At 36.4% G+C, this 21,579-nt stretch overlaps 1 protein-coding gene across 2 annotated transcripts; it reads right to left on the minus strand.

Moving 5' to 3' along the window:
• Positions 1–1,253: 1,253 nt before the first annotated feature.
• LOC149821801 (actin protein 2/3 complex subunit-like protein) lies at positions 1,254–18,401 on the minus strand. Of its 2 annotated transcripts, none has more exons than XM_089980924.1 (12): positions 18,126–18,401; positions 17,830–18,013; positions 17,674–17,736; positions 17,377–17,482; positions 16,653–16,739; positions 16,490–16,566; positions 16,250–16,364; positions 7,735–7,807; positions 7,392–7,583; positions 6,793–6,913; positions 1,939–2,163; positions 1,254–1,851 (listed from the first exon to the last, which is right to left on the minus strand). In XM_089980924.1, exons 1-12 carry the CDS (start codon positions 18,197–18,199, stop codon positions 1,789–1,791), a joined length of 1,380 nt encoding a protein of 459 aa, XP_089837050.1. In that variant the 5' UTR covers positions 18,200–18,401; the 3' UTR covers positions 1,254–1,788. The 2 variants fall into 2 exon arrangements, with proteins under 2 accessions (XP_089837050.1, XP_089837049.1); XM_089980923.1 differs by having other exon boundaries at positions 16,653–16,757.
• Between the last annotated feature and the right edge of the window lie 3,178 nt (positions 18,402–21,579).

Raw genomic sequence — 21,579 nt, forward strand, 5'->3', positions numbered from 1 at the left:
CTTCCCACTTATGTAAGAAGCTTCTGGTAACTCTGATTCAAGCAGATTTTAAGGAAAACTAGATAGTTATAAAATGTAAAGTATACAATGCTAAAACTTTGCTTTTTTCAATATTCTTATTACAAGAACATTAAAAAGAAGTGGGAAGTATCAATCACATAGAGAAAGCAAAATAAATCAATACAAAAAGTTTGTTCAAGTCCAAAAGAATTGTCATGATATTCTCTTGAGATTTTAATTTCCATAAAATTTTCATAATATAATTATCCAAATATACAAAAAATTTATAAGTTTCATTTTCCAATATACAAGAAAATACCATGTCATTTATTACATTGACATAAAAATTTATTTTCTTGTGCAGCTGACGATCAGGTCATGCAGGTAATTGGACATGGAGAAATAGTGACCTAGAGACTCATGACCAATATTAGAAACTAAACAGCAACTTACACATATTCTCTCAATGTTTAGCTTGGAGAGAGTTACCATTAGTTGTGACCTATGAAGTAGACTGATATCTAAATCTACAAAATCAATTTTAGAGGAATACAAAAGTTTGTTCCATACACACATAAGGCAATGACAAAAAAAGCTCTTTCCCATACTATATTTCCCATCCCACAAACATATGTATACAGTTTTCTTCTAGCTGGAAAAATGAGGGTAGAAACCACAATGGTGAATATGAATGGAAGATATTACCTTGTGGTCCAGAACGCAACCTGATAAATATGCAGGCCAGGTTTGGATCATGATTTTTGCCAGATACTCGACCTGAGCCAGTTTTTTGTCGAGTACCTGACCTGAGTATTTTATATGTATTTTCAATGAAAATAATTCTTTTGAATATGCAGGGCCGGGTATGGGATTCTATTTTCGTGACCCAATAGAACCTGAACCCAAACCAGATTAATACTTATTTGGGTGGGTCCGGATCAACCCTGATCCAACTAGTTGCCAGACCTGCTTGTTTCCATCCCAACACAAGGCTCCCAAACTGTTACAGGTCTAGCCCGTTGATTTTTGGGTTATGAAATTTTGCTACATTATGGGCCGTTGATTTTTGAAACCCTTTGAAAACGTAATTACTTGTCATAATCACATGATTCAAAACAAATTTTCTAATAAACAAACCATGTTTGATCTAAAAATAAATAAATCATTAGTTCCTTACCTTATAACCAATATTTAACCGTAACATATTTGAATTTGGATTCCGATTCAGATGATGAAAAGCTATACCAAACCAGTTTTTAACATGTAAATAGATTCAGATATCCATCAAATTTGGATATTTGTCAAATTCAGTATCACTTTTTTTATGATGACGAAGGAAAACCCTTACTGAGAACCAGGTCACTTAATGGGCTCACCTCCCTACCAGGTAAAACTCCAGATTGAGGACACGACCATCATTGCCACATTTTGCACCACTCTAATCTGAATGTCAAATTTTACCAGAAGCATGCAGTTCCCAAAAGTAAACTAGACTTCACATTAAGGGCTTGTCTGGTGGCAAGCTTTACAAGAACCAACCACATGAATCAACCATCCATGGACCTCACATATTCAACTGCACCAATCAAAGGCATACCCCCAACTGCACATAGCCACCAGGAGTTTTCTTATGCTACAAGTACTGGCTCCAGTGCAAGTCAATATCTCCCTTGAACTATGGAATCATATTTCCAATGCGGTGCAGAGCCATCTGAAAAAGGCTGAAACTGTTTGGCCAAAAATGTAGCATAAAGCTAAAGAATAAAAGTGAATTACTCTGGACATCTTTCAGAGCTGCTGCTTCTGTTCACATTGGTAAAATTGCAGAAGATATGAAGCTTTGTTCCGCACCTGCATGAAAATAATTACTTGTTTTTAAACATAAACTATAAACCACATGTATGCACAGAAAGCATAGGCAGTTTTTTGCCTCTGCACCTTTGATGCATAGGGCCTCCAGTCTGTGCTGGTAATGTGACAGGAACAATTGCGAAGAAATGAACCCCAGACGGTAAGAAGTACTGGCCTTTCTTCCAAAAGAGAATTAGACAAGAGCCAATTATCAGCCAGCACCAAGTACAAATAAATTTGGAAAAAGTTGCAAAGCTTATCCTTCATATTAATCGATGCAACCAATCTAAGAACCTCTTCTGCATCATCATCCTGTGAGTACACAAAGTTCTATAAAAGATTAAACCAAGATGGTGGTAATTTGGTAAAAGATATTCAGCAAAAGCGGAAAAAACTAGTATGCCAAATTTGCTTTTAGCATGAGAGAGAAAACTTTAAAAAAAATTAAAACAAAATTAACTGCAATAAATGTAGAAGGCTCTTTCTGCAAATTCAATCTGAAAATAAATAACCAAATCAACATTCAAGATGCATTAAACCACTGATACACTTGAGTACATGACACAAGTCTTTAAAGTAGCACGTTTTCCTTCATAACCAGATACATTCCAAATTGCATTAATCACCAATTCCAAATTCAGGTCATTCCTTTCATCACCTAATAGACAGTGTTAAGAATGGGCTTGGCCTTATCAATGCTCATCTTGGTTCAAATGTAGCAGGAAGCAAATGATCGGGACAGACCCAATTATCTTCCTCCCACACACACAACCCAGATGCACAGTGAAATTTTCTGTCTTTCACTGTGCATTGGAATTGCCCCGTTCTTAACATTTTACTACTTTAGTGTATGGGTCCTAAAGGAGAGGGGGCAGGAGCACCTTTTTGCCATAATTGATATGGACCCTGATCACAAGGCCATGAGCTGCAGGATGAGACACAAAGTTGTGTAATGAAATCAACAATATCTCAAAGAAATGCAACAAAGGATTCAATGAGATATCAATACAATAGCAGTCACTTATAGACCAAGGGAATTCACACAATGAAAATACACATCAACAACTCACAAGGTAAAAAATAATATATCCTTCATTAACAAATGCTTGGAAAGCATTAGAAAATACATGGAGAAAACCCCTATTTATAACCAAATAAGAGAGAGAGAGAGAGTGGGGGCAGCCCAACTAGCTGTTGAGCTAGCCCCCAACTGCCATATTTATGACTGTTGGGAGCAGCCCAACAGCTAGTTGGGGCTGTCCCAAATCAGTCACATGATATAAAAAGCATAAAAAAGAAAAAGAAAAAGAAAAAATACAAAGCCCCTAGTGGGCTGACCCCTATTACAATAGAAAATGATCAAAATACTCTTCATGGGTATTTCGATTTATATACAACTATATATATATATATATATATATATATATATATATATATATATATATATATATATATATATATATATATTAACACACACACACACATATATATATATATCTATATATATATATATACATAATCTTTAACACCCCCTTCAAACTCACGGTGCAACAACTGAGAGTTTGCTAAGGAAGAAGTGAAATCTAGGTGAGAGGAGCGCTTTAGTGAAGAAGTCTGTCAGTTGATACTCAGATGGTACATATAGCAACGTGATGGTCTTCTTTAGAAATTTTTCACGAACGTAACGGCAATCCATTTCAATGTGCTTGGACCTTTCATAGAATGTATGATTGATTGCTATCTATATTGTGGTCTTGTTGTCACAACACAGTCTTGAGGGTTCTGCAATGTGAATTCTCAAATCTTCTAACAATTATCTCAACCATATTAATTCAGAAGTAGTTGTTGTCATGACATAATACTTTGCTTCTGTGAAAGAAAAAGACACATTTTGTTGCTTTTTTCATCTCCACGAAATTAGAGAATTACCTATAAAAACACATGAATCGGTGGTTGAACGTCTATCATTCACATCTCCCCCCAATCAGAATCAGAATATGCAATAACTTCTAAGGAGGAGGAAGATTAAAGAAATAAACCATAATTTATAGAGTTTCTAATATATTTAATAATCTTCATTACAACACTCATATATTGTTGTTGGAGCATGCTGAAATTGGTTAACAAAATGAATGGCATGAGAAATATCAGGCTTAGTAATAGAAAAATAAGTTGAAACTTCAACCATTTGTCTATATGAAGTTGGGTCCTTCAGAGGTTCTCTATCATCTTTTTTTATCTTGCATTGATGACCTCTGGAGTATTTCTCATCAGAGAGCATGGATCACTTTATTATCTTGATAGCATACTTAGTCTGAAACAAAAAATAACCACGAGGTAAATATGCGACTTCAATACCTAAAAACTAATGGCTAACTCATGGTTATTTTGCCAAACTTGAGCACTTCTTGATGTCGACACTATTGATGAGTCATCCAATGATCTTGGAATGACCTATCCTCCACTCTTTCCACCTTTTTTCATATTCGCAAAGGCTTTAGACATTTATTCTCCTTGAAACACTAATTCCTTGTCATTTTCGATCTTGGTAAGCACAAGCTTAGGTTCTCTTTCGATGCTATCAACTAAACCCCATAGACCCTTTTCCAATATTTTGTTTTTCACTATGGATGACCACATCATAATTTGTATCATTGAGTCTCACGGGAATGGAGATGATAACTTCTCGTTCATCCTACATTTTACAAAGAAAAGATAGAAAGAGAGGAAGAGAGAGAGAGAGAGAGAATAAAAGCAAAGTACTCTTTGGACACCACGAGCTCACGATCACACGTCCACACGAACAAGATCTTCAATTGATGGCTTTGATACCATGTAATGAAACCAATAATAAATCAAAGAAATGTCACAAATGCTACAATGAGATATTAATACAATAGTGGTTACCTATGGACCAAGGGAATTCATACAATGAAAATACACATCAACAACTCACAAGGTAAAAAATAATATATCCTTTGTTAACAAATGCTTGGAAAGCATTAGAGAATACAAGGGGAAAGCATAAAAACCCCTATTTATAACCAAATGAGAGAGAGAGTGGGGGCAGCCCAACTAGTTGTTGGGCTAGCCCCCAATGGTCATATTTATGACTGTTTGGAGCAGCCCAACAACTAGTTGGGGCTGTCCCAATCAGTCACATGATATAAAAAGCATAAAAAAACAAAAACAAAAATAAAAAGGAAAAATACAAAGTCAAACCCTAGTGGGCTGACTCTATTAAAATAGAAAATGACTGAAATACCCAGGGGTATTTTGGTTTACATACAACTAAATATATATATATATATATATATATATAATATATATAGTCACTAGAATATGAGAACTGAAAATATGGGCATTTCCAACACTTTTTTTGCAAATCCAACCATGTGGATGTGCTTGGCATGGTGAATTTGCTAGGAATCAACCATTGGATCATGCATTTTCGATGAAAATGTGAATTTGAATGCTTGAATATTTATAAAGATTGTGAGCCATTGATTTTAAAGCCTTAAAAAAATCTCGTTTATGCATCAAAATTGGATGATTCAAGAGCGGGTTCTTATAAAACCAAGCATGTAGATCACATCCGTGTGGTTAGATTCAAGAGAAAAGAACAAAAAATTCATGAAAATCATGGTTCACACATTAGTTCTCATATTCTAGCAATTATATATATATATAGTAGGTACACAATCTTAACAAGTTGTTGGGTCATGTGTCACTAGTTATGTAAAAGTCCCATTTTAGTGTTGCAGAATCATGTGTGTGTGTTTATGCACACATAAGAATTTAGTTTGACACTGTTCTGAAGAAATTTTAACTCACAAAGAAAGGCATACCAATAGAGACCGGAGTCACCATTTATTTGGTGATGAAAGTTCTAAAAAGATTTCAAACCAAGGTTGCCAGACTAGGAAGCGACGATAGGGGAAGCAAAATAGAGAAGCGATGCATTTTAAAATGCATAGGAAGCGGGAAGCGAGGAATAAAAAAACATCAATATAAGAAATTAATGGGAATCAAAATAGAATGCAAATAAAAACTAAAATAAAAGTGATTATTCTTAAATTTCATGATTTATTAGTGTAAATATTAAATTTTTAACAAAATCTAAAAATGATGACTGCCAATTTAAAGAAAGCACATGGAAGTGAGTGAGAAGCATGGGAGAATTGAGATTCTCATCAAGTTTCGGAAGTGAGGAGTATCGCGCTTCCGGGAAGCGGGCTTCCCACTTATGTAAGAAGCTTCCGGTAACTCTGATTCAAACAGATTTTAAGGAAAACTAGATAGTTATAAAATGTAAAGTATACAATGCTAAAACTTTGCTTTTTTCAATATTCTTATTACAAGAACATTAAAAAGAAGTGGAAAGTATCAATCACATAGAGAAAGCAAAATAAATCAATACAAAAAGTTTGTTCAAGTCCAAAAGAATTGTCATGATATTCTCTTGAGATTTTAATTTCCATAAAATTTTCATAATATAATTATCCAAATATACAAAAAATTTATAAGTTTCATTTTCCAATATACAAGAAAATACCATGTCATTTATTACATTGACATAAAAATTTATATTCTTGTGCAGCTGACGATCAGGTCATGCAGGTAATTGGACATGGAGAAATAGTGACCTAGAGACTCATGACCAATATTAGAAACTAAACAGCAACTTACACATATTCTCTCAATGTTTAGCTTGGTGAGAGTTACCATTAGTTGTGACCTTTGAAGTAGACTGATATCTAAATCTACAAAAGCACTTTTAGAGGAATACAAAAGTTTGTTCCATACACACATAAGGCAATGACAAAAAAAGCTCTTTCCCATACTATATTTCCCATCCCACAAACATATGTATACAGTTTTCTTCTAGCTGGAAAAATGAGGGTAGAAACCACAATGATGAATATGAATGGAAGATATTACCTTGTGGTCCAAACAATTTATGAGGATCTGATATGCCACCTCACTTCGAAAGTGCTTGCTACGCATGTCAACCCCAGTTATACAATCCACAATTCGCAAGCAATTTAAATCCTTTCGAATGCTGCAGTGAACAAAGAGTTATTTTACAAAAAACACTCCATGAGAAACTGAAAGCACCATTTATCATTATTACCCAGTCCAGAGTTAAGGCCAAATCTAGCTTCCCACAATAATGGGATCACCCCATAACCAAAAACTGAAACAGAAATCTAACAATAAACAGTAAATCCATGAAAAGTGTGCCACGAACTTTAAAACAATGTCATAATCTTGGTATCGAGATCTTGCAATAAATTAAACAAAATTTTCTTTCTCGGGAAAATAACAAATTTAAATGTCTAAAAATGTAAAGAGTAATTCAAAATATTAAAAAGATGTTAACATCACAAAAGTGTGTGTATATATAATTTATTTATTCATTTAATGAGAGAGAAGGAGGGACTGGTTGCACAGATAGCCAAAGTTTCTCATGCATGCCTGCACAGACACAGATTGAGAAATCAAAGTATCAATTAATAGTTCAAAAACTGATACACTACCTGGCAGCAATAGATTTTGCTACGCCCTTGGAGCTGACTTTCCATTCATCATCAGTAAAGAAACTCATGGCTGATAGCAAGCATTCTTGCAGAAGCAACAAAATCCCTTGAAGTTGACGATCCAAGAAGAAACTAATAACTACACCAAGTAAGCTCTCCACCTCTGTAACTGAAAAGATTGAACGTGCAATACTGCAAATTTCAACAAATGAATGTCGCCCTTAACACCAGCACAAGGGTTTCTGAGCTCCATAATGAAATAAATGACTCCTTTGAAACTGCTATATAAAAGTATTGTGGTTAAGAAGCTATTAAGAATTTTGAATTCCAATTCTTAGCAAACCTTGATTGACAACAAGCAGCAATAAACTTGACCAAGAATCTGACATTACGGGGTGGCCCAACAAAAGCTGTATCTGAAATATTATTGATATGTTAACAACCAAACCTTCTACATATAAATATGCTACTGGTTCCAACATAATCAAGATGAGCAGGAAGACTTTAAAAATTTAGAGATCAGACATATAACTCCCAGACCGCTTTTTCACTTCTAGCAGTATGCAATCTAAATAACAGTGGGCAATGTGAGTTCAGTTGAGATCCATAAGATTTATTGTTTTAAGATGCAAAATAATACGAAAATGTTTAATATGCATAGCATAGCGTTACACTGTTACTGTAAATTTAAGTCAGTTTTAGCAGGTATTACTACTACAACAACAACAACAACAACAACTACGCCTTCATCCCAAAACAATTGGGGTCGGCGATATGAACCAAAAAAGAAAATCATTCTGGGTCTTCCACATGAATCCTTCTCCTTCAATCATTTTTATCCATTGCCATGTCCTCGGTGAGGTTCAAAGCATTCATATCCTTTCCTATCATCTCCATCCAAGTCTTCTTAGGCCTACCCCGACCTCTTTTAACTAACATATTTTTCCATTTCTCCATCCTTCTAACTGGAGCATCATTAGGCCTTCGCCGAATATGTCCAAACCACCGTAAACGATTCTCTGTCATCTTATTTTCAATGGATGCAACGCCTACCTTCTTACGTATCTCCTCGTTTCGAATCTTATCTTTTATTGTATTTTCACACATCCATCTAAGCATATGCATCTCAGCTACACTCATTTTTTGAATATGATGTCTCTTGGCAGCCCAACATTCTGTACCATATAGTAAAGCAGACCTAATTGTCATCCTATAAAACTTTTCCTTCAACCGCAATGGCATTCTACGATCGCACAACACTCCAGTTGCACTTTTCCATTTCATCCACCCAACCTTTATCCTATGATTTACATCTCCATCAATTTCTCCATACTTTTGAATGATAGATCCCAAATATTTGAAACAGTCATCCACCGATATTTATTGTTCACCAAGCTTCACTACACTCCCATCACTACTTCGTTGCTTACTAAACCGACATTCCATATATTTTGTCTTACTCTTACTCAACTTAAAACCTCTTGCTTCCAATGTATGTCTCCATAATTCTAACTTAGCATTAACCCCAGCTCTAGACTCATCAATCAAAACAATATCATCAGCAAACAACATACACCATGGCACATTTTCTTGAATTGATCTCGTAAGCTCATCCATCACTATAGCAAATAGGAAAGGGCTTAATGCAGATCCTTGATGTAACCCAACCATTATAGGAAAATTGGTTGTCACCCCCCTCCACAAGTGTGGACATCGTACATATCGTACTTAAGAGAAACACCTTTCTTCATCATTGTCCACCAGAGAACATCCCTAGGTACTCTATCGTATGCCTTCTCCAAATCAATAAAAACCATATGCAAATCTTTGTTCCTCTCTCTATATCTCTCAATAAGTTGTCTAAGAAGATGTATAGCTTCCATAGCAAGTATTACTGTAAATCAGAAAAAAACAGTTCAAAAAAGTGTTCGGAAAAAAATGGAAAGTAATGAAAACAAAAAAGTGCATAGAAAATGCATTCAGAACAATGAGTACTCTTAACCATTTTTCAAGCTAACATAAATAAATACTGGAAATTGCCATCAAAAAAATTTGTAAATCAGAAGAAACAGTTCATAAAAGTGTTCAGAAAAAAATGGAAAGTAATGAAAACAGAAAAGTGTATAGAAAATGCATTCAGAAGAACAAGTACTCAACCATTTTTCAAGCTAACATAAATAAATACTGGAAATTGCCATCAGAAAACTGTAACAAAGTGCACACGTGCCCATGAAAAGGCTACAATAAAAGTTGAAAATGATTTTTTAGTAAATGAAAAATTCTATGTCAAGCAGTCCATCAAGCTATGTCATATGGGTATGGGCGTGGGTGCAGGTACGGAGAGTACGACACGGCAATTCCAAAAAATGTGGATACAGGGACACGGCTATATATATATCACATGAATACAAAATAAATTGAATATAATATAAATATATTGTTAAATTGTAATTTATAAGACAATGTATTTTCTATATATATTTTATATATATAAAAGAAGATACATATACATATATATATTTCATATATGTATATGTATTCATCTACTTGTATATATAAAATATATATTTCTTTATTGTATTAGCTATAGGGGTATTTTAGTCATTTCTACATTTTACGCATATTCATGTTTTTTAATATGATTGTAATTCCTCCTTTTTATTTTTTTATTTTTTTATTTTTTTCATTTCTTATTTTTGTTTTTTTATATAATGTTTTTGTACACATTCAGTGGCTGACTGTGTACAGTGTACAACAGTCAGCCATTGACTGTGTACACAGTTTTAAAAATATAGACGTTGAGCTGATTCCCAACGTCTCTAATAAGAGCTGTTGGGAATAGCCCAACGTCTCTTAAGTTTGCTTATAAATAAGGGCTATGTGAGCCCATTGTATGTATGTATTAGAGTAAGGAGTTGTCTCCTTAAGGTAGAGCTTATAAACACTGTGCATTTATTGCACTTCTTTTGTGGTGTAGCTTATAAACACTGTGCATTTATTTTATGTATTGAGTATTTGAAGTATCAAGTTATTTGAAAACTTGATTGTTTGCAAGGATTTTTTACATGGTATCAGAGCAAGGTTGGAGAAAAAAAAAGGATCGTGTGGATTCTCACTTTTTCGGGTGCCTCAAAAAGTGTGCCCTCGATTTTTTTGGTGATTGAAGTGGATTCACTTGTTCATCCAATATTTTAGAAGACTCTTCTATCAAGAAAGATCTAAAAATCCTTTTGTGATACGTATTCTTTTTCATCATCTCTCCTCTCTAATGGGTGAAAAATACTCTCATTTTTCTCTCGGCTTCAAACTCAATGGATCCAACTATCACGTCTGGGCCGGAAACATGGAGGCTCATATTAAAGGAAAAGGGCTTTGGGGTTATGTTCAAGGCTCGATTCCCGAACCGGAGCCAAAGATAACCTTGATGGAAAAATGAGAAATAAAAATCCTTGAAGGCGAAGAAAGAGTCAAGGCTCTTGAAGACTACACCAAAAAGCATGAAGAATGGGAGATGAGGAATTTTAAAATCCTCTCATGGATTTTCTCATCCGTAGAAACAAGAATTAACGTCAATATTATCAAGTTTAAGAAGGCTTCTCAAGCGTGGGAGTACCTTGAGAAGATGTACACCTCTAGAGACCTGTCTCATAAATATTACCTCTAAAAGAGAGCTCTAACTCTTCGTCAAGGAGAGACGACTATAACGGAGTATTTTGCCGAACTATCTTCTATTTGGGATAAGCTTGCTATGCTCGAACCCAAGTGGAGTGGAGAAGCCATAGAGCTTCGTTATAAACAATTGGAAGAAGATAGATTTTTTAATTTTTTGAATAGGCTTAGGCCTGAATTCGAACAAATCCGATCTTCTCTTTTATCCACCTTCACTTCCCCCTCTCTTGAAGATGTAATTACTAAACTAAGTGAGGAAGAGACTTGTATGGGTATAAGCAAGAACAAACCAAGTGTTCTAGCTACACCTTCCTATAATGAAGAAAATGAAGGAGTTAATGTCATCTCAAGACCGGGGAGCAACTTAAGGACCTACAAGCCTCCTCACTTCAAGAATCAAAACTCAAGTGGTCAAGGAGGGAAGAAGGATTATAGCAAGCTTTTATGTCATTTTTGTAAGAAACCGAGGCATATCAAGCCTATTTGCCCAAAGTGGAAAAAGTTACTTGCCATGGCTACATTCCGACCTCAAAAGGAAGAGTGCTCATCATCTTCAAATGGAGCTCTTTCGTTGCAACAAATCATGGATGCATTTCAACCTTTTTTAAAAATGGCTATTTCCGAAGCCGCCATGTCAACCTCTTCTCCTCTCGGTAAGACCTCTTGGCTTTTAGATTCAGGTGCTTCTTTTCACATCACCCCAAGTTTTAGTTCTTTTTCTGAATACTCAAAAAATCCCTCTCCATCTTTTGTTTCAACTAGGGGTGGCAATCGTGTCGGGTTGGCGGGTCGACCCGACAGGTTGGCGGGTCAGCATACCTCAACCCGAACCCGACCCGTTTATTAAACGGGTCGGCTGTGGCAAACACGAACCCGACCTGTTTAATAAACGGGTAACTCGACACGACCCGCCAACCCATTTAATAAATGGGTTGGGTCGGGTAAACGGGTTCTCAGGTTCACGGGTCAGGTTGGCGGGTCGGGTTGGCGGGTTGGCAGATGGGTTGGCGGGTTGACCCACCCGCCTAACCCGTTTATTAAATGGGTCAGCCGGGTTGGCGGGTTGGCATACCCCCAACCCGAACCCGGCCTGTTTAATAAACGGGTTACGCGGGTCGACCCGTTTATTAAACGGGTTGGCTTAAGCCCAACCCGAACCCGCCTAAGAGGCGGGTTGGCGGGTCGTGTCAGGTTTTGCCACCCCTAGTTTCAACTGCGGATGGAACATCTCTTGAAGTAAAAGGAATAAGAAATTTCGAAAAACAAGGGTTCTTTATTCCAAAAATTAGATTTATACCCAAATTAAACTTAAATTTGCTTTCTGTTTCTCAACTCTCAGATCATGGGTGTGATATAAAGTTCTCATCTAACAAATGTTGGATACAGGATCGCCGGACTGGGAGATTGATTGGGGAAGGCTCTAGGAAGGGCGATTAACTTCAAATTCCAAAGAACCCGTTTTGTAATGTTGTCCAACAAAAGGATATTAATGTGTGGCACAAGAGACTTTGACATCCAAATATTGCAAAAAATTCTCATTTACCTTTTGTTAAAAGTCTATGTAAAAGTGATTTAACTTGTAATGACTGTATTCTTGGGAAAATGAAAAAATTGCCTTTTTGTGAAAGATCTATGTTTACAACAAGACCTTTTGAAATTATCCATTCGGATGTACGGGGACCGGCACCCATCCTATCAAAAGGAGGCTTTGCATATTATGTTATTTTTGTTGACGACTACACGAGATATTGTTGGATTTATTTTCTTAAACACAAATATGAAGTTTTCTTAATTTTTAAAACCTATCATATGATGATTAAAAATCAATTTAATGAGAATCTAAAAATTTTTAGAACTGACTCTGGTGGAGAATACCTTTCAAGTGAATTCAAAAATTATCTTGAAAGTCATGGTATTCTTCACCAAAGATCTTATCCCAAAACCCCTCAACAAAATGGATTAGCCGAAAGGAAGCATAGACATATAATAGAGACAACTCGAACATTACTTGCTTCTCAAAACATCCTAAAAGGTTTTTGGGCTGAAGCGGCTTTAGCATCTATCTATCTGATAAATCGGCTACCTTCTAAAAACTTGAACAATATCTCGCCTTTTGAAAAATTGTATACCAAAGAACTCGACTATAGTCGATTGAGAATTTTTGGTTGCAAATGTTTCGTTCTTACTGACAAGAATAACAAGTTTTCGCCAAAAGCCATTGCCCGTGCTTTTCTTGGATATTCTAAAACCCAAAAAGGGTTTCGTTGTTATGATATTGAGAATGACAAGCTATATGTTTCCAGAAATGCGAGTTTTCTGGAAAATGTTAATGGTTTTGAAAGGAGTGAACCCTTTGAAGAAAACATGGATTACTCCTTTTTATTTGAAATGTTAGCACATGATGATGATAGTGATGACGATTTCATTCATAATGACGTCAATGATAAAGAAGATGGCTCTTCCCATCCACCTATCTCCCAACATAGAAGTGAAGGAGTATTGAGAGATCCTATAACATATACCCATAGAGATAAAAACAGTTTTAGGAGTGCAATTGAAAATTTCAGTGAACTTAGTGATGAAAACCTACGAAGAACTGAGAGAAGTAGAAAGATGCCTTCTAGGTTTATTTCATATGATTCGTTTACTCCTAAACATAGAGCCTGCCTTAGCGCCATTCATTCCTATATAGAACTCAAAAACTTCGAAGAAGCCAAAAAGAATGATGAATGGCTGAAAGCAATGGAATGTGAGCTTTCAGCTCTCAACAGGGCAAAGACTTGGGAGTTCCAAGATCTTCCTAAGGATAAGAAAACAATAGGGTGTAGATGGGTATTTAAGGTAAAAACTAAAAGCGATGGATCTCTTGAGAGATATAAGGCTCGATTAGTTGCAAAGGGATATAGTCAAGAATACGGGATTGACTATGAAGAAACTTTTGCCCCTGTGGCCCGAATGGCCACTGCCCGATGTCTCATTACCGTTGCCTCAATTAACAAATGGAACATCTATCAAATGGATGTTAAAAACGTCTTCTTAAATGGTGATCTGAATGAAGAGGTATATATGGATGCTCCACCAAGAATGGAGACTCCCAAAGGAAAAGTGCTTCGTCTTCGAAAAGCACTTTATGGTTTAAAACAAGCCTCTAAGGCTTGGTATGATAGATTTAACTCCGTAATGTTAGAAAATGGTTTTTCTTCCCGTTTCACTGACACTGCCTTATTTGTTAGAAAAACCAATGCAGGGATTGTCATTCTGCTCTTATATGTGGAAGATATGCTTATAACCGGAAGTGATTCTAAAGGGGTTAAAAGCATAAAATCAATTTTGAATAATAGGTTTGAAATGTCTGATTTGGGATTTCTAACTTATTTTTTGGGTATTGAAGTAGCTTACTCTTATAGAGGGTATTTTTTATCTCAAACTAAGCTTGCCTCTGAGATTATTGACCGGTCAGGTATTATAGATGATAAGGTTTGTGAAACTCCTACTATAGTAAGAGCCAAAATGAAGATTGATGATGGTATTCCTCTCTTCGATCCCACCCCCTACGGACAGCTTGTGGGATCTTTGATGTATCTGAGTATTACTAGACCAGATATCTCTCATGCAGTTCATACTGCAAGTCAGTTCCAACATGCACCAACATCAGTTCACATGAGTGTCATCTTGTGGATTGTGAGATACATAAAAGGCACACTAAACAAGGGAGTATTCTTATCCTCTTCTTCTGAATTAAAATTAATTGCTTATACTAACTCTGACTGGGGAGGTGACTCAAATAACCGTCACTCCACCATTGGTTTTTGTATGTTTTTAGGAGACTCGCTGATTTCATGGAGATGTACGAAGCAGCAAAAAGTGTCTCTATCCTCAACAGAAGCTGAATATCGTGTCATGGCGACTACTACCATGGAAATTGTATGGATTCATCAGCTATTAGAAGACATGGGGATCTCAATAGAAGGGTCCACCAAGCTATGTTGTGATAACAAGAGTGCAATATACATTGCCAAAAATCATATTTTTCATGAGCGAACTAAACACATTGAGATGGACTGTCACTATATTCGAGAAGCGTATCTGAAAGGAGTTATAGATCTTCCATATGTAACTTCAGACTATCAGTTGGCAGATTTCTTCACCAAAGCTTTGTGTGCTCCGCGGTTCAATTTCCTCCTTGGTAAACTTTCGGTCATCTTGCCCTAAGTTTGAGGGGGGGGGGTTAAATTGTAATTTATAAGACAATGTATTTTCTATATATATTTTATATATATAAAAGAAGATACATATACATATATATATATATATATTTCATATATGTATATGTATTCATCTACTTGTATATATAAAATATATATTTCTTTATTGTATTAGTTGTAGGGGTATTTTAGTTATTTCAACATTTTACGCATATTCGTGTTTTTGAATATGATTGTAATTCCTCCTTTTTATTTTTTTTATTTTTGTAATTTTTTTCATTTCTTATTTTTGTTTTTTTTTATATAGTGTTTTTGTACACAGTACAGTCAGCCATTGACTGTGTACACAGTTTTAAAAATATAGACGTTGGGCTGATTCCCAACGTCTCTAATAAGAGCTGTTGGGAATAGCCCAACGTCTCTTAAGTTTGCTTATAAATAAGGGCTATGTGAGCCCATTGTATGTATGTATTAGAGTAAGGAGTTGTCTCCTTAAGGTAAAGCTTATAAACACTGTGCATTTATTGCACTTCTTTTGTGGTGTAAAGCTTATAAAGACTCTGCATTTATTTTGTGTATTGAATATTTGAAGTATCAAGTTATTTGAAAACTTGATTGTTTGCAAGGATTCTTCACATATATATGCTATATCTAAAATAGATATTATATACTGAAAATATAAATTATAAATTGAATACAAACTTGTATGTACGGAGGGTAAAATGGCGTGTCCAGGTGTCAACGTGTGTCGACACAGGGACACACGTGTCAACATGGGTACGGAGGGCAAAATGGTGTGTCCGTGTGACATAGCCATCAAGATATTGCTGAAAGAGGCAAATAAAAATTCAATAGTTATCATACAAAAGTTATCAAAAAAAGGTTCAAACAATGCCTTAAATAAGTAAAGGCTTGAAGATCCAACACATTTTTGACAAATTGTAGAAATGACATGAAAGCAAATTGGCAGAAAAAAGGGCAAACCAATGGCATCATTTTTCTGAGCATGGATAGAAAAAATCCAAAGATATCCATATATTGCAAGGGCATCTTTTAGCTTTGAATAGCTGGGGGTCCAATTAAGCCATGGATGATTAACCTGCAAAAGTCATAAAAATGCTAAAGATTCCACTGCATGACATACATATGTAGGAAAATATTGCATGCATATGTAGGAAATAGATTTGCAAGCAAACACTCGCATCCAAAAAAGGAGAAGGTTACCTCATTACCATATGAAAGAATTGAGCACCAAAAGTCGCAAGAAGCTGCCTGCAATTTTTCGTTTGAAGAGTACAACACTGACATCCAGAACAAACAAGAATAGGCATATATTTAGTAGAATAATTTATCTTCAACGGTACCAAAAAACAAAGAGATAACTTACACAATTGAAAGGTCCATGATGCTACAGAGTCTTCGACTGACCCAGTAGTTAGCACCAAATTTGTCAGCCAGTCATTTAGCAGCAGGCCTTCCAAAAAAAATTGATCTATACATCAAAAATAGCAAATCAAGAAAAATATTGGTGACATACTAACTCATGCATCTCTAGAAAACAGTGATACATGAGGATAAGTGAAGATCAAGACCATTGTAAGCAAATTTATTTAAATTCATCACAGGAATTATTGCACGACAAGGCTGAAAGTTCGAATATGATCGTGGGGCCTTTTCATGGTACATTTAACAGCCAAAAGGACAAACTGCATCAGCATGACAGGAGTAGCTATTCGTCATCATGCAAATATTTTTGATAGAGACGCAACTGGAATGACAAATGGGCTCCTTGAGTCTAGGAATGACCAAATGAGATTTAACAATATCTGATGCCCTCATTAACCACATAAATCCTTTTGCACAAAATTGGATCCAGCTAACTATTACCATATATGCAGAAATCATCACATGCAGCTTAAGCTTTTTAGTATGTCCCACTATAAAATGAGAAAACAACAGAAGCCAACCAACAACGGTATAGTATATACAATACATTGGGTTTATGACAGATTGTAGAGTAGATTGTAGAGCTAGCAGCACGCTTGACTGAAGAGTCAATAATGAGGTACAACAATATGAACCGAACCCATTGTCAATGAAAAAATCCTTACCTTCTTCCACACACAAGCTGAGCATGGGATCGACCTCATTGTCAATGAACCGTCGCAAAAGATCGCAACTCCCAATCGCAGGCGGGAGAGATGGAGGGAAAGCCTTCTGAAGACCACATTGACTAAAGTTTAGAACAAAGCTTATAATAAGAGAGCAAACCAAACCCATCATGACGATTAGTTCATTCATACACTCTATTCACTAGAATAATGCACAATTCGGGATCAGAATATGATAACAAGCTGAAACCTTCGTCTAAATCAGTATCTGGAAAACCAGAAAGGATCGCGAAGAACCTGATGGCCGAAAACCCGGAGTCCCCATGAGGGAATCTCATCTTCTGTAACTATTTCGTTCACCTGATGAATTTAAAAAAGAAACAACCCGTCACTACAAAAACAAGTTTTTCGGTTTCGGAAAAGAGGAAAAGACGATGCGCGTAGTCTTTTTACCTGCTTTTCGCACTCGTCGACGAACTTAGACAGCAAGGCCTCCTTGTTTTTCTCAGGGTAGTCGTCCTCCTCCGAGGACACGCGTTTACGGACGTTCGCCCGCTTAACCTCCTCTTTCGCGTTTCTGCTCTTTTCCGCATAGAAATCGCTGAGCAGATCGTCTAATCCGATGGTTATTTTGCTCCTGGAACAGAGAAAAAGAGAATTCGATAGATTGAGAACTTCATACATCACGGGAAATGGAGGAAATTAGAAGCCCTAAACAATTCCAAGATCCAGGGGGGCAATTTCATCACCGTTTCTTTGCGGAGCCGAGTTGGTTCAGAAGCAAATCTTCGGACTCAAAATCCAGAGGGGCGTCGACGTCCATCGCGAGTCGAGAGGGGAGGGAGAAAGGGGGGGGGGGGGGGGCGAGAAGACGGGGAACCAGAAACCCGAAATTGCGGTGCTCGAGTCGATCACGTAACCAGCAATCGATGTATTCAAATTCCCGGGCAATCCAGAGAGAGGGGGAGGGTTCGTTTTAACTTTTCATGAAGTTGTGATGCATAGAGGCCGCGCATCTGAGAGCAATGGCTGCAGTCCGCAGCATGATGCCATGTCCTTAAACGGGTTGGTCTCGGATGAATGAATCCCATGACCAATTCTTGCTAGATCGGAATCCGAATATGAAATGCAAACATTAGAACTGTGAGTCTGGATCCGGTTCTGAATCAAATTCGTTGAGACAAGGTTGACTCTGAATCCAAACTACATGGTAACACTGTACATAGGGGAGTCACGAGGCTGGGTTTGGTTCGAACCCAGGGGAGACCAAATGACATCTAATTTGAGATGCTGGTACCGGATTCAGACTTGGGTCCAATCGAACTCAACACAACGGAAACCGTATGTAACATCTCAAATTTTCAAAACAAAACTAAGATGAAAATTTATGAATTTTTTTTGTCTTTACAACGAAACTTAGAAAAGCTTTTAGCAACGCAAATGAATAATAATGAGTTGACGGTTTTAGAAAACACAAGGAGAGTCACAGGTAGGTGGTCATGCACTCATTAACCACCAATGTATTCAATTTATCAAAATAAGTTTTTTATTACAAACATCACTGATTATAAAAGCAGTATTCTATGAAACTGGTTTTATAAAGGAAGCGGTGCAATACTATCGAGAGAAATTCTGAAACTCGATGTCGCCTTACTCCGTACATCACAGGTTCAACACCTGTATTTTTCATTAAACGGGGTTAGAATCATTGTTGATTTGGTAAAAAAGCATTCAATCACATCAAGTATAAACTTATAGAAATGCATAGACCACTCAGGGTCATAGTTCGTAACAACGACACTCAAGTTTTCACGACTTAGCGTATATCGCGAAAGCCTCCTCAAGGCACATTTTGCTCAAGTCTCCAAGACTTTGCACATCTGTATCCCACGAATCCAAGTTATTGGTCCAATAGTATACTGATCTTGATACATTTTACAAGGTTATGCAGGACTTGTCAAAACAATGCATATTCATTCATACATCGATGAACCTAGAACTAATGTATTGTTTCAATATTAATCATTCACCCCCAAGTACACGGGAGAAGCTTGAATTTCAGCATCAATACGACATTCTAAGGGTTTATTATTCTATGTATTTTAGATATCCTAGAAGCCTGTTGACCCTATCCATGGTAGGACGGTAGAACTCATACTGGGATAACCCTACCAAAACATTTTGGATGCATCCTCTAATGCAGTAGCTAGGTTTAATCATCAGATCTTAAGGATAACCTGACCTCCAAACCTCTTCAATGACGGAAGATCCCTTGAACTATTTGGTTCATGATAAATACATGTCACTTGCGGCTGTACCATTACCGTCTTTTACGGTGAGCAATAGTCCTAAAGGAGTTCAGTGGTCTAACCATTACTTATGGGATATTCGAATGCCACTCGGGCAAACCAGTGCATTCTGCACTAAAAAAATATGTACGCCAACCCCAGTGATGGCGCTGTTGTTGTTGTTGTTGTTGTATCACTACTTGGAAAAGCAATATTCTATAAAACTGGTTTGATAATAGAAGCAGTGCAACACTGTTTGTAGAAACCCTCGAACTCGATGCTACCTTACTCCACATATCGCATCGCAGGTTCAACACTTGTATTCCCCATTAAACGGGATCAAAACCATTGCTGATTGGTAAAAAAGCATTCAATCACATCAAGTATAAACTTATGGAAATGCACAAACCACTAAGGGTCATAGTTCACAACAACGACGCTCAAGTCTCCATGATTTAGCGTATATCAAGAAAGCCTACTCAGGGTCACAAGTTGAACATTTCGCTCCGGTCTCCAAGACTTGGCATATATCACGCAAGCCTCTTTTGGGCTTCAATTTGAACATCGAGCTTAAGTCTCCAAGACTTCGCACATCTATATCCCATGAATCTAGGCGCGAGCTGTAACGCCCCGAAAATTTTAACCCAAATTTAGGTGATTTTTTTTTCAGCGGAAAGAAGATCCAATATAGAGTTAAGCATTTCAGAACATTACATTTGAGAGAAAACTCAACACAGGTATTTCATTTCATTATGATATGAACATTTAAATTGCCATAAACCCAAGGAATCACTAGAATAGTAAATCAACAATCTCGATTCAATGTCTCATCTCACAACCGCTTATAAGTCTACTCGTTTACCTGAAAATGATAAAAATTATATGAATTAGACTACTATGTCTTAGTAGGAAAACTGTAACTTTTAATGCAGGTATGTCATGAATCTAGCATGTGATGTGGGTGCCAGAGGTAATTCTCAATATATGTCTAAACAAGTAAGCAGTTTATGCAACAGAAGTCAACATTCATATACATGAGTATGTGAGCAGTTATACAACAACCATAACTAAGCAGGTAAAGCATAGTGTATAGCATTAATAAGCAAGAGAGGTATGGTATGCAACATTTATAATAATAACAGAGTGTAACATTAATAAGTGAGATGTGTATTGCAACAATCATAACATTAACATGTACAACTCTCAGATAATGGTTCAACTACCTCGTATCTATATATTTCATAATTTTATATCATCTCAAGCTTAGAATATAAAGCATGTTAAGGAACATAAACACATATCTCCAGTATTTTCACTCACTGTGATACCTAATTGTTCTAAAATTGTGTTTAAATTATCTTACCCCATGGGTACACACATGCACAGGTGACCATCTCAGAAGAGAACATTCGGGGGTATATTATTTCAGGTATTTTATTAACGCGAACATTCTAACGGAAACTGAATCTCCAAGGAAGCGACCAATAGTCGAGAGAATCTCCCAGGGCTCAACTCAAAACAAGATGCATCCCTAACTTTTGCAGAAGACATGGAACTACCACCTAAAACACACATAGGTAGTCCTGGTCCCTAACTCTGAGGACCACTACAGTGAACTCTCATTATTCAAGCTTCAAACTACATAGAGTGATAATTTTCACCAAACTACCAAGATCCCATCAAGAGAAAAGCACACCCAATAACTCAACTGCCCAACAATAGAACATTAGGTTTACAAAGCAAGGGAAAACTCATAAAAAGATGCACATAATCCACATTCGTACTCAGTGTCTGCCGAAATCATACTAACACCCTCTAAACAGAAATTTCAAATACTAAAATCAACTAAGACACATACACAGATTTTATCATTCATTGTTGGCACAGTTCAAACTGAAACACATGACAGCAAGAT

The sequence above is a fragment of the Nuphar pumila genome, chromosome 11 (genome assembly GCF_984573655.1).
Source record: "Nuphar pumila chromosome 11, dmNupPumi1.hap1.1, whole genome shotgun sequence".
NCBI classification, from domain to species: domain Eukaryota; kingdom Viridiplantae; phylum Streptophyta; class Magnoliopsida; order Nymphaeales; family Nymphaeaceae; genus Nuphar; species Nuphar pumila.